An 18,181-nucleotide genomic window follows, 5' to 3' on the forward strand; every position below is an offset into this window, starting at 1 on the left:
GACATAGACAAATTAACTCAGAAAGGTATTTGATCTTGCTCTTCGTTGTTCCCTCACTCACAACTATTCTGATAGCTGCATTTGTAATCTCTTGATCTCAAGCCTCAGGTCTATCCTCAATATCTGCCAGTACACCACCTACATCCTCATCTGCTGTCACCACAGCTGGTACTATCGCCATAGATGGTTCATCAGCTGAGCCTAACACGGCTATCATACCATAATCTGGACAACAAATAGCACCAACTCCTATCGTTTTCATCGAAGAATTTATGCAGAAAGTCAAAGAGTATGCAAACTACACAACTATGGCACATAAGAAGACTGCAGGTATTCTCAAGGACGTTCTTTGAAAGTATTTTGACACCCCACTGACTAATCTCATCCCTAATAGATGGGTTGAGACCTGAACACATCTCATTGTTCGAGGGAAGTATGGGTTACCTGTTGGCTACCTGGCCTGGTAGAGCTGGTCCGACACTTGGTGTATGACCGTTGTATGGACTGTACAGTCCTGGCACCTAAACTCAAATGTCTTGTAAAGGCTATTGATTTGTAAGTCCTGTTTGCTATTACCGACTTTTTCATTTTGATTGATAATTGTTCTCTTCTTTCAGTAGAGTCACTACTGCCGCCGCCACCGCCAAGAATCCCAAGTCCAAGTCCAAAGTAAAGTAGTTCGTGATTTCTGACTTTCTTGCCTCCTAGAATATGACGGTTACAACCAAGGAGGGGTCTGCCAAGTCATCGGAGGTATAGGTGTGGTCCATGCAAGGGAGTTGTACTGTATCCAATGTAGATTCGTGCTGTGTATAATAAAATCCGAAAATTCGGATGCAATCGTGTTTTATCAGAATGAATGTGCTAGAAAGATGAAATCTCTATACATCTGATAACACAGCATGATGCCCAATAGAATACTTAACCAGTCCAAGATCATGATTCTATCAGACTTCTGTAAGCCATATCACGTCCAAAGCTCCCAGTTAATGTGGATAGAGAAGGAATGACAGTCAATTTATCCATGTTCATGTTCATCTTTCAATGTCACTGGAGGCATTTTGCTGTCATGTGGGAACTGTCTTGTCTATGACATGTAAGCTGTATGTCGAAATGCTTATTGTGACCAAAATGTGACTCAAACAATAAACATTGATGAAATTTAACCTAAATGAGATTACAGTTTTGTAGTAAAATATATTAGTTGTTGTGGCCAATGCAGTGATCATTTGCACAAAAGGTGCTGGAATGCTAACTCAATGCAGGGTCTTTGTTGCTTCGACGTCAATTGTGAAGTCACTAAGTCATGTGAACAGTCACCTTATGTAACATTGAATCAGCATTACAGCAGCTTTTGCACAAACAATCACTTTATTAGGAACAATAACTAATATACTTTAGTACAAAAACATTATCCTATTTAGGTTGATTTTCATGAATTTTCATTGCTTGAGTCACAATTCAGTCACATCAAACCCTTCCATATATGACTCACATTACTGCCACATGACATAGACAAGACAGCGCTCACATGACAGCAAAATGCCCCCAGTGTGTGTACGTCCAGTGTAAAGAGCAGAGTCTAAAGGAAAGAAACCAATGAGAAAGCTGGAGAAAGAGACTGCTCAGTAACAACTCACCAGGCCATTTCTTGAGTTGTCCTTTCACCCACAAAACAACCTCAGTATTGTAAAAGGACAAGTTAAGAACAGTCTCATGCAGAGAGCCGTTCAAATCGAGATTTGCCTACAGCAAACTCCTTGATGTGGCCTGTAGCGAGCATCCTCCATGCAAAACGATGGTACCTCCATCTGTATTTCAGCCAACGATTGGTATGGAATTGCTCAGCTTGAGACTACTCAAAGTGAGCTCTCCACACTCTACATCTTACATGTCCGATCATATACAAAGCAGTTTGATTCTGCGCATGGTGGTGAACGACTGGTTCAAGTAACCTCACTGCCTCGAGTATCCGAATTGGATACTTATCGGATAATCCGATGAATGATTTCATTGTACTTGCTGCAAAATCGCCTTTTACTTTTATCTTCCCTGGCCATTTCTTCACGTCACCCCGTTAATAACCGGTTCTTTGTTCTTTTTTTGAACTTGAATCGCGATAAGGCCGCATTCAATTGTTGGAGGAAATTTAGGTCAGGATCAAATTGGAAAGACTAATTGACCACACACCTTGCACCGAAAAGAGTCCATATCGGGACCTAGCACCTGCATTTATATTTCCATCCCACCCTTGGCTGACTGGAGAGTTGAGATAAAGGGGAGAACAATGAAAGGCGATGAGGAACATGAGATTGGAGAGAAAAGAAAAGTAACAGTCACTGTGCTGTGCGTCACAATTCGCTGAATTATAAAGTCCGCGGATATGCATCTGCACCAGCCATGTTGTAGTTCTTTTCCGTAGCATTGACTGAGCCTCTCCCCATCAACCCTTGCCAAGATTGGACACTCAAGAATGAACGATGCAATCAAGGACTTCTGGCAGGACTGGACTGATTTTTACCTAGTTCTGTCACTGTTCATCAAAGGATCCCGTTTGCTTATTACCATGTATGCACTGCTCCAACGCGTCTGCACCAGCCATGTTTTGGCCATGTTGTAGTTCTTTTCGGTAGCTTTCACTGACCCTCTTCCCGTCGACCATTGCCAAGATTGAACGCTCAAGAATGAACGATGCAATCAAGGACTTCTGGCAGAACTGGACTGATTTTACATAGTTCTGTCACCGTTCATTCAAAGATCCCGCTTACTTATTACCATGAATGCACTGCTCTGTCTACCGTAACCTAATTCGTAAATTCTCATGCCCTCCAGTACAGTTTAACCGCTTCGCGGTGGATAAAACCTTTCCTGTGATGCCGGAAAGGAAGAAAAAAGAACGCCGCCTCTATATCATATCTAGCAATGCTCTCCTCGTAAAGCGACAAGAGCTTTGGGTCCCTCTATTGACGTAACAAGAACCGCCAGCCACCGGAACTGGAAAAAAAGAGCGGACCGGAATCGGTAGCCGCGGCATACTGTTCCGGCGAAAGGTGGCAGTCGGGCGGCAGTGATCTCCATCAACTTGCCGGCCTAAGGGCCGCAAGCCGTATCTATCAATCCCGCCAGCTTGGCCTCGAGAAATCGATATTGGCTCTGTTCCTCTCGACGGCAGGAGATCAAACACAAATCTTCGGTGTCTCTCTATTTGCGCAGATCGGGTTCAAGAGTACGATGTGGAGAGATCCCGACTCGGTACGCGATCCAAACTCCCCGCTTTGTCCGAATAACGTGAAGAAAACAAGAAGACCTCGAATCGTAATAAACGTTGCATATCCGGAGCCAAAATAATACAATCACCATGTGGGAACAGCAACAAGAATCCATGATGAAAGGTACGGGTAACGATCAGAAAGAAGAGATGGCAGAATTCTAGTGACAACATCATGGTGATTACAAGTAGTTTCTGGTGATGAATGGGAATTCGTCCTTCATGACGCAAAACCACCTATGGTTCATTTATCTCACTCTCCCCCCTTTTCCAGACCGGTCTTTCGTATTTGAGTCGGAGAACTTACCGCTTCGGATCTGATTCTGCCTACTAATTCTCAAATTATCCTTTGTGACCCTCAACCGGCACGCGCATCAATGCATCAACCACTTTCGTTGGATTCGCCCTGAATTTGTAACAAGCGTAGGTAGACGGTTTGATTCGATGGATTATAGCACAGACTTTTATCTTTGTACCTTCGTGTGAAGGTAGAGGCGGTATATGGAGGCCGCACGCGTTTTGGTCCCCACCGGTTTAATGCTGCGCTTATGATTTGGCTCCTCAACTCAATACATTGTCGTCACTAACCTATTTTACTATTGCGGTCATTCGAAGCCATAAAGTTAGAAATAGCAGCCTGGAAAGGACTGCGGATTCCACGAGTTCCGTTTTTCAATTCAATCCCACTTGGTTCCCACGCGTTTCATCTGTCGATGAGAAACTTGAAACGACCACATATATAATCACTTTCCGTCATTTCCCCCACCTTTCTTTCCCTCCTTCCCAAATACCCACAACAAAAGTTCGTCGCTCTTCCTTCTTTCCGGACAATGTTTGTCGTTAACATTTACTTCTAGCCTTACGACCCATCATCGACATGTTCTCTCAAAAACTTCTAGCCTGTCTTCTCATTCTCACGACGGCTTCGCTGTCCGTTATCGCTCAAGACACGAGTAGTTTGTCTGCTACGGATACCGGAACCTCTATTTCTAGCACTGCTACGAATACAGGGAGTGTTAGTGGATCGGGTACTGCAGCGACTGGTGCGTGGCTCTTTCTGAACTTACCGCAGTCTTTTCTTCAAACTAATGATCCCCCCAAGGCGGCTCTACTACCGGGAGCGGAACTGCTACTGGTACAGACACTGGTGCAGGAACAGCCACTGGTACCGGTACTACTGATACTAGCCTGCCAACCGGAACTGATACGGGTGCTGGTACTGGAACCGGCACTGGAGCTGGTGGCGCTGGTACGGGTACGGGCACGGGCACGGATACTGGGGCTACTGGAACTGCAACGAACAGTGGGACACTGACGAACAGCGGCACAGGAACTGGCTCGCCATCTGCCCAAACCGGTGGAGCTCTGAGTAACACTCCCTTCGGAGCGACCGATCCAGGTTCTATTTATAGAGCTGTAGCAGTGGTTGCGTTCGCTGTTGTTGGTGGTGTGGCTGCTTTCTAAGAAGGGAGATCCGGGGTGGCGGCTCGGTGCGGAGCGGTTAATGATTTCGAAGATTTGGAGTTGAGAGTTGGCTCTTGTTTTGATTGGTTCCCTTGGACCGTTTTTTCTGACACACGGACAATATGGTTAAAATATTTTTATGGCAGATTCGTCAAGCTAGTAGTCTTTTGTTTTCTATAATTGGCTTGCCACTGCTCCGTCTCATGGAGCTCCCCGTTCAATATATCACTTTTTGTTTCTCAAAGTATGGGGTTACATTGGTTACGGTCAAGTCCAAGTATTATGAATGATAAATTACAACAAAACTACAAACTTGATCAGGCCCCACCGTCCTGCCGTGCACATCACTAGATCAAACCCCAGAAGTGTCCCGAACTACGTTCAACACAATAGGGTGAGTTGAAGACGCTGGATGGGCAGTAGCACGCTGATTAGGGTGAAGATGGCGCGGCTTAGTTTCAATGTTCCTGTCCTGGTTCTGTGGGATATTGGCGCGAACGATAAGAAGAGTCGGGGCTAACCCCTACCGATGGTGAAAGAAAGGTCAACGATCAATATCAACAGGGTTGTAACAGCAAAGACATTCTCACCCCGATTTGTATCATAATTGACCCCAAATCAACGTAAAACGGAATGGCAACAGCGTAGATAATGAGGGAGATGATATATAAAGCACACGACTCCAGTCTATGATGAAAAATCAGTCATTCCGTGGACAGTGACTTTAAATGAAGGGTAAAAATACAGAATGGAGATGATCGTAGTGAACCGTTTTCCGCTGGTGTTAGGGAAAAGAATTCGATTCTGGCGTTTGGCCAACCATATTTGACGCGCTAAATCGTTCGTTCAGTGAGACCACCCTTTGGAATAAGATAGCTTGTACTCACCCATTGCCAGAGTTAGAAGGAGGGTTAGAATTATATTGCAGCCAAGGAAGATCATGGTCAGAATGTCAAGATACGAAGATCGTGGGTCTGCTGGTGAGACCGGCTGCTTGAACAATGATGACACCTTAGCCCATGTCCCGGATGTCATAGCCCCGGCTGTTATGTTTCAGCGTTAAATTTAACCAATGATGGAGGGACTTATATGACGTACCGTCAATTGATATGAAGATTACTATGGGGATTACCATGAAGCGTTTTTGATATCTTGAAATAGCAAAGAACCGAAAAATCTAACAAGCTGGTTGTTAACCCAACTGCACAGTAGCAGAATACAGCTTGCGGCGCACCAGGATCGCATCCACAGTCAAGCTACATAGTTAACAAGTGTTAAAAGGATACCACAACTAGAGTCACGGCGGCGTACCCCATCAATAGGAGGATCACATAACGGATGATACTAGACGTGGTGTGACGTGGTGAGCTTTCGAAGTATGGATTGAAGGTAAATAAAACATACCCTAGTATGATCACAAGGTGTTTAACTTTCATAATCACATCATAGGGCCATAACCATAATGCGACATTTGCGGTATCATGTACCAGGTTAATTGGAACACTGAGCGATGTCAGACAGAATAGAATGGCGAGTGTGATTTGGTGAAAGAGCCGATCCGGAGTATCAGGCCGCCTTTTCAGCACGACTATCCCAATTTGGAAGAGCACGACATAGACCCCATACAGAAAGAGATGGAACTGGATTAGATGGTCAGCGTAGATTTTGATGGAAGAAGGAAACCACCTACCGCTGTAATCAAGACAGGTGAAATAATACCCAACCAGAAGATGGGTGTTGGATTCGAAGTAGACTCACAAAACAGTGGTGCCATTGCCGTTGACATGGGTGGAGAGGTATAGGTAGGTGTCCCTCAAATCCTTCTCTAATGAGCAAGTATCTATAGTGAGAATAATCAATTGATAACCTGACAGATAAAATTGAAGGACTCACCCCGTGAACGGACTCTAGCGTGGCAATGCCCGCAACCAGTTGAAATGTCGATAATAAACATGGTATGAAACATCAGCCACCATTTGTGTATAGGTCTTCGGAGCCGTGTATGTTGACTTCCGTTTTCGACGCGAGGAAATTTGAGGAAGTGTGTTGAGAGCTGGACTTTGACAGGCTTCCCTATCGAGTGATCGTCTATAGGTGGCTGCGCCGTGAGAATATCAATTTCCTTGACCGACAGGCACCCAGTGTCGGAACTGGCTGAGATCCGGCACCGGCTTTCAGCGCTTCAGCGTCGGGCGACTTTTTTTCTCTAAGCGAACGCTGCCTTTGAGTTCTTTGACCTTGTACTAGTACTTAATTAAATTACCACTGTCTCTGACTGGCAGCGGGAAAGCGGCTAAATCGGTCGTTGATACACTGGGACTCGGGGATGCTTTGGCGGCTTAGAGGCTACTTCCAATGAAAAAAGAAACGCATTTTCCAAACATATTTGGTAGCCGGCCCATGTTGGATGAATCTTCTTGGGGTTAACGCCAAGCTCATCGTCCGTCCACTAAAGCCCATACTGCCGTTCGAGTCCGAGACATACGAACCCTATAGGCTGCCACCGACATGCCCCGTACCAGGCTTTTTCATGGGGTGTACACGCGCTTCATCTTCTCACTAAATCGAAGCCAAAAAGTAAGCGAAAATATCGGAACTGCCCCAGTGAGGCTCGAACTCACGACCTTCCGATGTTAGAAATAGTCTCCGACAATAACAGTCGGACGCTGTAACCAACTCAGCCATGGGGCACATATGTTCCATTGATGTTTAGAAGACGTGGTAAAATGTCCATCGCGGCCGAACTCTACAACTCGGGTATATTTATACTGGTACTCCCCCCCGAGTGCTTCAACCCGAACACAACCCAAACAGGTCGAAACATTTAGAAGTAAGGGTGTTATCGGTAATTAATCACAAAAAACACGTAGCAGCAGTAGGAAGCGGAAGAAAAACGTACCCCAGATGGCTACTCCCCATTTTCAGTCGTACTTCGCATTCGCACCGTCCAGGACTCTCGGTGTTCCCAATTGGTCGACGTAATTGGCGAGCTCGAGCCACCTCCCGGGAATGATTGCCTCCCCGTGCATTCTGAACGCCTGATGTTTCCTCGAACCTTATGTATTCGACCCTGGATGTGTTTCCTTCGCTAATCCTCGGTTTTCGTATACGGTTTTGTTCAAACCGGATTAAATCGCCGTCATGCTCGAGGTTGTCACCGTAGGAGTTATCCGACGTGGAAGGAAAGTCAGGATGAGAGTCTGGTATTTGCTGAGTCGGTCGTGTCTTGGTTCTGTCGGAGGAAGAGAGCCTCGTCGGTGGCGCTCGAAATCAGTTTTCAACGGGAAGACACAGAACGATTCTTGCCGAACGCTGGCGCCAAAGAGCAGAAACCACTTATTCCGCATCCAGTGCATCTGGACATAAAATAAAAGTAAGCAGGAAATCCGCTAAGCGAAGAAGAGAGAGAGAAAATGGCAGACAACGAAACTCACCTCACGGCTTTCGCCCCCATTAACCCCTTTCCAACCTCACTTTTGTCATCCTGAGTAGCTCTGCTTCACAAGTCTCCCCAAGCTCAGGTATCATCCAAATCTCGTCGTCTTCCTGATCCATAGCTAATCTTTGCATAACCAACTCCATTCTCCATAAATTCCAATCTAAACCTGTACGTATTTACATGATGAGATGATCAACTACACATTGATCTGAAAGATGCTGATCCCTAGGAGCGGTTTAACCGTACTATCATATCTTTGGATGGGCGGCGATGAGAGAATCTAAATTTGAATTTGGATGGCGAAAATGATAGATGGGACTAGGACAGCGTTCCTATCACGAATCCTGAGACGACTTGTTGTGTTCAAACTCGAGTTCCACACGCCGTTGTCGGGTTTACAAGTGGGTAAGAGAGACGGTTGAATTCTGCCGGCCGGCCGTAAGACAGTGATCCTAGAGAGTGTGCAGAAATTCGAGATTCAGTCGACGGAGTACTTGATAATTCGCTTTCTTCGATGTAACGTCGGTTTCGCCGCCCTGAGTGTTCACCTTCATTTTCCTTCGTGCGAGGCAAGATTATGACCTTGATAAGCATCCTAAGGTGCACGAACAGTTAGCTAATCGTGGTGAAGTCGTTGGAGAGTAACTGGAAGGAGTCATCGAGGTGGTGTAAGGATCTTCGTATAGGAAGGTACATGAAAAGAACAATGGTTAGACTCGGTGGCCGCGAGCTTAAGCTAACTCGAGAGATGAAGTACGAGACCATATGAGTGACCATCAGGATGCTCTGTTATGTTTGTATTCCGCTGCGTTGCGTTTTGGCTGCCCTGGGTTTCCGGAAATTGCTCTGGAAATCCTGTCCAAGAGGTTTGACGGCCACACCATTGTTGGAGGGCAAGTTCAGCAATCTTTCTCCTGCTGGCGTGTCGCAAAGGTGAGGGACCATTGGGCCTAGCCTCAGCCTGCTCTCAATCAGTTGGATATTGGTATTATTTAGAGAGCAGCCGCCAGTTGGTAACCCTCCCCAAGTCCAGTTGCATTGCTGTTATAAGTCCAAGGATGGATAGGTCATTGCTGTTTGAAATTGTAATTTGTTGGCCTTCTTTTGAAGATCATGAGAACTGTCAACCCCTCCGCGATACCTATCAGTGGCTCCGCTATCGTTGCATTTTCCCGGATCGGAAACCAGATCAATAGATTTATGTTTCTATTTTCAGGAATCTAATGACTTATACCCAAACTGTGGCTGATGTTGCCTATCTTGCTGATGACATGACTTAGACAGTAAATTCATGCATTTTGTTTAAACCGAAGGCATTGCGACATCTCAACTCAAAATTTAAACTTTTTTTGAGCGACCTCTCAAGGACCCACTGCAAAAAAATATTGTTATTAGCTTTTTTGAAGCCTGTAGGTTGTAGTGTCTTATGTCTCAATCTCAATCATGCTCTCACAATTAAATTTAATCTCAATAACAAAAATTCAACTCAATCTCAATCTCAATCTCAAAATTCAACTCAAATCTCAATTCCCAAAATTTCAACTTGTTTGTCCTGCAATAAAATAAAAGGCAAATGCAGTATGCAGGCACATTAATTAGTTGCTATCATCTGATAGAAATTGAACAAAGTCTGAAAATGGTGCTGTTTACAGGAACCTGAGAATCTAGATACAAATGTGGGTAGTTAGTGACATTGATTCAGATGATGATCAAAAAATTTCCCAAAGTGTGGAGGTAAGTCCCACAAATTCACCATAGATTGATTCTTCTGATATTGATATATGCTGGCTCTATAAGGGAGAGGTTTGGGGAAGCATTCCTATGCTTCCCATCATGTCCACAGTACTACCACCACTGTTTTGTGAGTTTCCTCAGTACCAAGGGATCATCTTCTGGTCAGAAATTGTGGCACCAATCTTGATAACGGCTGTAGGTAGATTTTCTCATTAACTAAGATTCATGCTGACTAGCTTGCACTTGACCTAGTTCCATCTGTTTCTATATGGGCTCTATATTCTACTTTTCCGAATTGGGATAGTTCTGTTAAAGAAATGACCAGATACTCAGGATCGCCTTTTTCATCAAGTCTCACTCACCATTCTCTTCTGTCTAACATCACTGAGTATTCCTTTCAACCTGGGCTGTGATATTGGGAGAGTTACAAGGTGGTTATTGGCACAAGATATGATCCAAAAGGCTGACTACCTTTCAACCATACTAACGTATGTCTTGTTTGCCTTCAATCCACCATATTTTGAAAGGCCACTGCATTCTCCAGTATTATTCGTTTTGTGATCCTTCTATTAATGAGGTATGCCACTGTGAGTATGGTTTTTTGCTGTTCTTTTGACCCTGTTGGCTGCATAGCTTGACTATTGATGTGGTTTTGGTGGGCTAGAAGTTGAATTCTGCTACTGTGGAGTTGAATAACAAAATACCACATTAGATCTTTCGATTCTTTGCTATCTCAGGCTACCAAAGATGCTTCATGCCAATCCCCATGGTGATGTTCATAGTAACTGATGGCATGTTATTGCATTACATTATTGGTGCAATATGATATTCAGAAGAAAATAAAATAGGAGGAGCACTGGCATCTGTATTGTGGGCTCAGATACCACTGTTCAAGCTACAGTACTGGCAGCACTTGCCAGAATTTACTCATGATATACCCAAGATTGTGGGCTCAATCTTCCTTGGCTGCCACCTGATTCTAAATCTCCTCCTTACTCTGGCAATGGGTCAGTGCAAGCTATCTTCCTTTCAAAGCTGGTCTCAATGAGTTGATGGATTTAGCTGGTCGGATATGGTTGATAAGACGCCGGAGTCAAGTTCTTTTCCCAGAAACTAGTGGAAAGTACTTTCCTAATGTCATCTCCATTCTGTATGTTCTCATCCTTCTTAATCCATGGTCCACACAATGGCTGATATTTATAGATTGGAGTCATGTGCTATATATATCATTGCTCTATTTATCTACATTCTCGCTCTTATTCTCATCCCAGTATGTCTTGACTTGGGGTCTATTATAATTCAAATTGCGGTAATGAAATTGTTCACTATCCAATGCCTTTTGACTGATCATTATCATTATCTTCACTGGCAGGGAATCACTCCAACTCTTCTTATTGTGCGTGCAAACCTGCCAAGATACCAGGACAGGAACTTTGTATCTGAAAGGCACAATCTTCCAAGGATTGCTCCTGCCCATGCATCCTCTAATAACTCTATTGTCCTCAATCTAGTTGGAGAGGACTCTGATGTCTAGACAGTGCTTCAGCACATGCAGGGTGGATCAATCAGAGCATGTTCAGCTTGTAGGAATAACAGCTATTTTTATTTTTCCAGATTGACAATTCTGTACATATGATAGTTTGGACGAAGAGGGATTACCGTGGAGTGGATTTTTTTAATTTACAACATGTCTGTATCTGGAGTGATTGATCATACTATTTAGTTCTCAATCTGGTACTGGATCTTTGTTCCAGAGTCTCCAGGATTGGCACTCACTTGTGCCACTATCCTTCAGAACTAGTATTCTACACGGCCTTTCCAGAATGGGTTTACCCTTTTATCACAACAAGCAAAATGAATAAAAGAACTTGTCATTTTGAAACCATTGATATGTGCATGACAATGATACATATTGCATCTTCCCAGAGGATGGCACAGTGCTCAGGTGCTTCTACAGCTTCCAAAGTGTATGCTACCATGAGCACCCACTGAGGGCAAAAAGCAGAAAAATGAAGGATGAGAAAAAGCGAATCCAAATGAAAATCCACGTATTGCTCTCTGCCAATGAACTAAAAGGGTAGCACAAGTTGGAGCTACAAGTTGCACTTCACGTCATTCAAGCTTTGAACCCCTGAGATCTACTTGGCTGTTCCAACCTCTATGATCAAGTGAATGGCATTATCATGGGTAGAGTAAGGGTAATGTGCATTACCTCGACATTCACATGCCAAAATGCCTTCAGATCTTCTTCTGTGTTGACCTGCTCTACATTGTATAGATGAGTGTTACCTTGCAAGAGTGCAATGAACCTGGGAACGTTAACATTCAAATTGCCTCAATATGTCTGCTGTTGCATCCATTTTGCTCACGGATCTCAATGATCTCAAAAAAATCGCCCTTCCTATATCTAATTATCTCAAATAATACATGTCATTTCTTAATGAGAAAAAAATAATCTCACCGTCTCATCTCAGTATCTCAAAGATAAAATCTCGAAAAAAAGAGGCTCATCATCTCAAAGAATACATCTCATAAATGAGAATGTCAATGTCAGTGTATCACCTTTGAACACATCTCAACTTCTACATACTAATATTGCTAGTTGGGTATACTAAGCTAAGGTCTGAAGAGATACTGGCTCTAACAATATTGATTGTGTTGCACCCGCATGTGGCCTGGGGGTCCCAGTCATCCATTATATTTGCTAAGTTAAACTATTACAAGGGTGACACAGCTATGCACGGGCGCAATGCAATCAATATTGTTAGAGCTAGTATCTCTTTAGACCTTAGCTTAGTATACCATCAGCAACTTACACAATTTACTGGTGAACTTTCTTGGCTTTTCTCAGCTTTTCTCAGCTTTTTGGCTGGTTTGACCAGCCCACCAGTTCATGAGTCCACCGGCTTGTCTGTACCTCCCAACTATCCCCCCCCAAATAGGACCCAAATAGCTTTATTTAAATTGCTGAACATGATTTCTGCACTCCAAGAACCCCCAACATTGGAGGCTGTCTCATAAACACATTTTACCAGAAAACTTTGGTGGACAGACCCGAGTAAATCTGAGCTTGTCGGAAATCGGACATAACTTGTGGCTGGTGACTTGTCGACTTGTACAAGCCCTAAAAAGCCCTAAAAAGTTCCCACCAGTAAATTGTCAAGTTGCTGATGACGTTCACTGTTAAGTTTGAGGTAGCAGTGATTTGTATTGAGAGTAGTTAGCTTTCCCAATTCTAACATGACGCTGAACATGCAGAAGTGACCTGCTCGATGAAATCGGTGGCAAGAAGTTCAACGTTCATCCCCGACGAGTGGCGAACGACTCGGACTTTGAGAGCGTTTTTCCGCCTTCAACCCATCTTACCAGTATCGGTCAAGGTCACAGCCCACTATCTACTGTCGCATCAAAAACCTAAAGGATGGGATGTCAGTAAAACATAACTAGGAGAGCGTACGAAGAGCAAACCTTAGACGACAACAGAGTCGTAGTTGCTCCGAAGGAGAATTCTGTTTGGCGTTGTTTGACTTTGACGGCATCTGACCAGCAGATCGAGTCACGTTGAGATACTTCGCGCCATTATTCTTCTTCTCCTCCACCGACTCTAGATCTGTTACTTTTTTTTTCCATCCTTAACCATGCTTCAGTAGAAGAAAATGCTATTGGGAAGTGCTTCAACGAGATACTTAAGCATCTCGTGTAAGCTGCAGAAATCAGCACGTTTGTTTTTGCGGTATCTACTGCGACAATACTGATCGGACGACCCTACCTTTTTATTAGTACAGCCCATTGTAAGCTCAGGTACTATGAACCTTCGCCTCTCCTTCCTTCCCAAAATGATGAAGGTACGCACCGACACGAGGAAGTTCTACCATCAGCTTTGGCTTTCCTGATCAGTTGATGCAATGGCCCATCCATCCGCTTGAACAGAGGTCCGACGAACCTTGTTTCGGCGCAGTGGAGTCCATACGCTAGGTACACAATGTGCTCCACGAGCTCAAAGTAGTCAGGGTGGAATGGCCCATAGCCGGCGTTCGTTTTTGGTAGTGGGCAAAGCAGTTGGGGGTATAACACACTGGTGAGTCGTTACAGCCGAGCGGATTTTTCTTCACCTTTCTATCTTCACCTTTTGTTAATTAGACTCTGCTTTTTAGCTGGACGCATGCATCAAGACATGGAAATGAACATGGACAACTTGACTGTTGTTCCTTCTCCATTCCCGGTTACTGGTGTCGATCTCGGAGCCGGCTCTGGAGACATTGACGCTATGTCGGTTTTTCATTCATCTATTTACCTCCTTTCCTCTGACACGTGCATTAGCTTCCCATCTGTGGCGGACAACACCTCCGCCCTTCATTCTGCACACTCTTTTGGATCCAAATTTCCCAGTAATGACAACAACAACCGCCATTTCGCCTCATCGCTTCCCCTGATTCAGTTCAATACTGGTCCGAGCCTCTCTCGGAAATATCTTAAAGAAATCGACCCCACGCATCCAGTCAACAAATCCGGTAACGTTACTGGTGACACTGGGCTCTCATATACCCCGGAGCTTCTCAAGCTGCATCAATGGCTGTGGTCGCTCCCTGACGAACAGGTTTGGAGTCGATTTTGCGGGGTAGATATGCTTGTTGACGATAGCTGGAGAGTCTGGGTGCGACGACTGATGGCATGTACACGACCGCTGATGCCGCCGGATGGGGTTGGGTAAGTTTTCTGTTTCTAAGACTCTTGAGGAAACGATACTGAGGGCGTGTGTTTGTTGTCAACCCAGGCAAGCTAACGCCGTTCCCGATCTTCCACTCTTGGTTCCTACTGTCGATCCGTACTCAGAGTAAGTCTCTCAGCATGTACTCTAGGGAATTCCGTGCTTAATTTACACGTTTAGCATCACCCCGAGTAATGTCGAATTTGACATGAACAATGTCGTTGATGGGGCCCAAGGAGATACACTACCCACGTAAGCTAGCCACTCGTAGCCCTTTGAAAAACTGACCTATGAGTGAGCTCTAGAACCGTGGATCCAAGGCTTACCCAACTCGATTTTGTCAATAGTCAGGCCTTCCGCAATGCGTCCCCAAGGTGGTGCGTTACACAATCATCCCCGCCTCTGAGTTTTCTGACCAGTATCCTTCATATCTAGTGACACGTTTGACGATAATGAATCTTGCCCAGGACCGAGCATGAATAACCTTGATACCCGCAGCACCGACATGGTGATCTCCTCGCCTTCGACTTTGGTTGACTCGATCAACTCCACGCCGTCCACCGTTACCGTAGTGGATTACTTTAGTCCTTCTAGCGAGCCTGATGAAGACGAGAAGGTTAGTACTGCGTTCGAACGAAACGTACACTCAACTTCTGGCCACCCTTCGCTTGGATACCACGATACCGGTACAGGCGTTGGTATCTTCTTTCCGGTTGACTTTCTGTCGCCGTCCGTGGATGAGAATCAGTATCCCTCGAAGGAAAGAGTGGGAGTTGTTGATGTTGATACTAGTACAAAGACGGATGACATAAGTGATCCTTCGGTAGAGAGGTAAGTCTCTTGCTTCGATCGAATTTATATTCTTCTTCCCTAATTACACCGCTCTTCAGCAGTGCGAGTGTTCAGGAGCTTCCGGAAATTCCTCGAGGTGCCGTTCCGTCCAACACGGCCTTCACTTGGATAGAGCCTTCTTTAGGCCCCATCCGAACCCCAAAGTGCCACCGAAGTCACCTTCAACGCCAAAGCAAATCATGTCACCCACGATCTGCTTCCATGTCCTCCTTCTCGTTTGACTCAGACTCCGACTCGGTAGACAATTCACAATCATACTCCCAACCAAACTCCGACGACTACACCGTCTTCTTCAGCTCGCCTCCCGTATGTGGATGGACAACAGACGGAAACAACAACCCACTCCCCGCACCCTGCTCCTACACTTTCACAACCCCAACCACCCCCTCCACCCTCCTCTCCGAACTCGAAACCCACCTGACATCCAATCACCTCCCGTCCTTCCGCTCTGACATGCAGACAAACTCTCGTGGTAGAATCAGTTGTGCATGGAAGGGGTGTATGAATCCAAAAGTGGTGTATCCGGGTTTGTTCATGCATCTCCGAGTGCAACATTTGGAGATCAAGTGGAGGTGTGAGAGGTGTGGGGGTGTGGTCCAGAAGGGGAATGAGAAAGCGAGGCATAGGCAGCCTATGAGTTCGGGGTCGTCGAGGTGTGATGTGCTGAGGAGACAGGGTGGAGGAGGGAACTAGGGACTAGATGACCTTGACCGGAACGACCGTGAATGGAGTGAAAGCAGATTCATTCCGGAATTTCTGGGCAGACGAGTTCCGAAATGACCTCGGTATGTCGTTTGAAAGTTCCGTGATAAGCTTTCGTGGTTTCATATAAAAAACATGTATTTCACCACTAAAATGAATAAGTAGAACTATGTGTTTGTATGTTCGAATATGCAGTTTTTGGTTTAAATATATATAAATAGTAACCCGTGTTTGCAAGTTGCCTTGATATAGAACTTTTCAACTTCTCGCCTTCGCTCAGCCTGATGGTCCCGTCAGAGCGTACGGAGAAGTAGGAGGAGAAAGTGAAATCATGAGGGTATCTTATCCAACGGCGAACGGAACGACGTTTGACCCCCGAGCGACGATAATGGTGGCAGGGAGAAGGACGAAAACAGAGGACGGTCATCAAGTGCGGAGTGAGAGTACGACTGGTTATGCAAACAGCTTGTTTGTTCTCGAGGAGACATGGGCCGGGGTGGAATCGTAATAGGAAAAGGCAACGGAGACGAGGTTGATGAGGATGAGTGGATGGGTTCATGGGCGCTGACATCCGATGAGGAGTCATAACGCGACCTTCGAGCAAGACCGTTGCGAAGGTAGTGTCTTTGTTGAAGGGTGTTCTTTGAAACAGAGCAAAACCTCGATTAGCGTGTGTAGCGAATGAAAGGGAAAGAGGAACAGCAAGACTCACAATGTACCTCCCACGAGCGGTTGCCGAGTTCAGCTCCGAGGTATTGCCAAGGGTAGGACATTCGCAGTAACGGTGATAGACCTGAGGTTCTTGGTCCCGTTTATCGTGGAAGCTATTGACTATCGTATATCCGTTAACATGACACGTACTAGTGCTAGAACACGGGCCGAAAACTCACCAACTTCAAGTTGAGTGGTCGATAAACTGACCTCCTCAATCGAAATTATTGAATACGACAAGCTTGTAGTACCAGGTTCAGGAGGGTCTGACGTTCTAGACGCCACGAGTATTCGTCGTTTTCGCTGCATAACAAGCGTTCTTGTTCTGGCACTCGACAACCGTGAAAGATGATGTTCTTCTAGTCGGGTGGTGGTAGCGCTTTCGGAGGTCGGCCTAGGTGGATTGTCTATCATAGCTATGTTCCAGTGATAGGTTTCTACAGAAGAAAGAAGCAGTTAATCAGGGAGGAGCTGAAAGCTGAGACTTTTGGGGGAGGCATTGAAGGCAAAACAACGGGCTTAAATGTAGAAGAGGGACGAGGGAAATATTATAGTATGGCAACAAGGGTAATGTATAAGCCGGCCAAAACCCTTCTGAATATCGTACTTGGCAAAATAAGAGCTTTCCATCACTCACTTTGGGCAGTGCCGGGCGCGGAAAGCCATCAACGCTTCGGATGTAGTGTCGACGGCTGTCCTCCCCTCGCCAGCGGCTCATCGCCATCAGACGGTCCGTACCGCCGAATTTTAAGGCACGAAGTAATTCAAACGCATGACGCCGCCTGTGTGGCGACTGACGTCTTGAACGGAAAAAGGCCGAGAAATCAGACGGATTCTGTTAAAGACCATATACCTACCTTCTCGGTCGAGATCCATCCCCAACAATTCTTCTGTTCACAGACATAAATCAATCCTACGTCGACTAGTTGAATTGATTATTGATGAAATCCAAGCGTTTCGAACGATGGATCTTCCATTGTCGAGGAGATTTCTCGAGTTTGATTGGGAGTACAAGTTACGCAGGAAAGACAAAAACAGAATTGAGCGTGGGGTCCATCTCGGAGGTCGTCCATCTCGAATTTCTCGAGCTGAGCGGAAATCCGAACCTGAAGGAACGCTACCTGGAGCGACACGAGCGACACCGAGTAACGGCCGGTTTTCATCAATCCGTGGCGTCACAGACGATATAATTCTTTTTTTTTCGTTCCGAATTTCCCCTTCTACAGACAAGACAATCGTAGAAGTGCGCGGCCGTTTTGCTCTTAGCCCGGAAGATTTTTCGGATGACAGGAAGAATTGCGGG

General features: G+C 45.3%; 4 protein-coding genes and 1 non-coding gene across 5 annotated transcripts; 2 read left to right on the plus strand and 3 right to left on the minus strand.

The window, feature by feature from the left end:
- Positions 1-4,045: 4,045 nt before the first annotated feature.
- E1B28_005353 (uncharacterized protein) lies at positions 4,046-4,732 on the plus strand (the record flags this gene model as incomplete). The annotated part of the gene is made up of 3 exons (XM_043149911.1): positions 4,046-4,070; positions 4,126-4,311; positions 4,371-4,732. Exons 2-3 carry the CDS (start codon positions 4,146-4,148, stop codon positions 4,730-4,732), a joined length of 528 nt encoding a protein of 175 aa, XP_043010995.1. The 5' UTR covers positions 4,046-4,070; positions 4,126-4,145.
- A 352-nt stretch (positions 4,733-5,084) lies between these two features.
- On the minus strand, positions 5,085-6,518 carry E1B28_005354 (uncharacterized protein; the record flags this gene model as incomplete). Its single annotated transcript, XM_043149912.1, has 9 exons — positions 5,085-5,255; positions 5,323-5,419; positions 5,478-5,565; positions 5,620-5,775; positions 5,831-5,909; positions 5,967-5,988; positions 6,044-6,076; positions 6,137-6,372; positions 6,423-6,518. The coding sequence occupies 9 exons, from the start codon at positions 6,516-6,518 to the stop codon at positions 5,085-5,087; spliced, it is 978 nt and encodes a 325-aa protein (XP_043010996.1).
- Positions 6,519-7,328: 810 nt separating this feature from the next.
- On the minus strand, positions 7,329-7,423 carry E1B28_005355. Its single transcript has one exon. It is a non-coding gene; the product is annotated as a tRNA-Asn (tRNA).
- Positions 7,424-13,478: 6,055 nt separating this feature from the next.
- Positions 13,479-16,395, plus strand: E1B28_005356 (uncharacterized protein). Its single transcript, XM_043149913.1, has 9 exons — positions 13,479-13,621; positions 13,686-13,983; positions 14,060-14,174; positions 14,226-14,612; positions 14,680-14,739; positions 14,794-14,865; positions 14,919-14,990; positions 15,049-15,444; positions 15,504-16,395. Exons 3-9 carry the CDS (start codon positions 14,068-14,070, stop codon positions 16,156-16,158), a joined length of 1,749 nt encoding a protein of 582 aa, XP_043010997.1. The 5' UTR covers positions 13,479-13,621; positions 13,686-13,983; positions 14,060-14,067; the 3' UTR covers positions 16,159-16,395.
- Positions 16,396-16,496: 101 nt separating this feature from the next.
- On the minus strand, positions 16,497-17,292 carry E1B28_005357 (uncharacterized protein; the record flags this gene model as incomplete). Its single annotated transcript, XM_043149914.1, has 3 exons — positions 16,497-16,808; positions 16,880-16,998; positions 17,058-17,292. 3 exons carry the CDS (start codon positions 17,290-17,292, stop codon positions 16,497-16,499), a joined length of 666 nt encoding a protein of 221 aa, XP_043010998.1.
- Between the last annotated feature and the right edge of the window lie 889 nt (positions 17,293-18,181).

This window comes from Marasmius oreades, chromosome 3 (genome assembly GCF_018924745.1).
Source record: "Marasmius oreades isolate 03SP1 chromosome 3, whole genome shotgun sequence".
Taxonomy (NCBI): Eukaryota; Fungi; Basidiomycota; class Agaricomycetes; order Agaricales; family Marasmiaceae; genus Marasmius; species Marasmius oreades.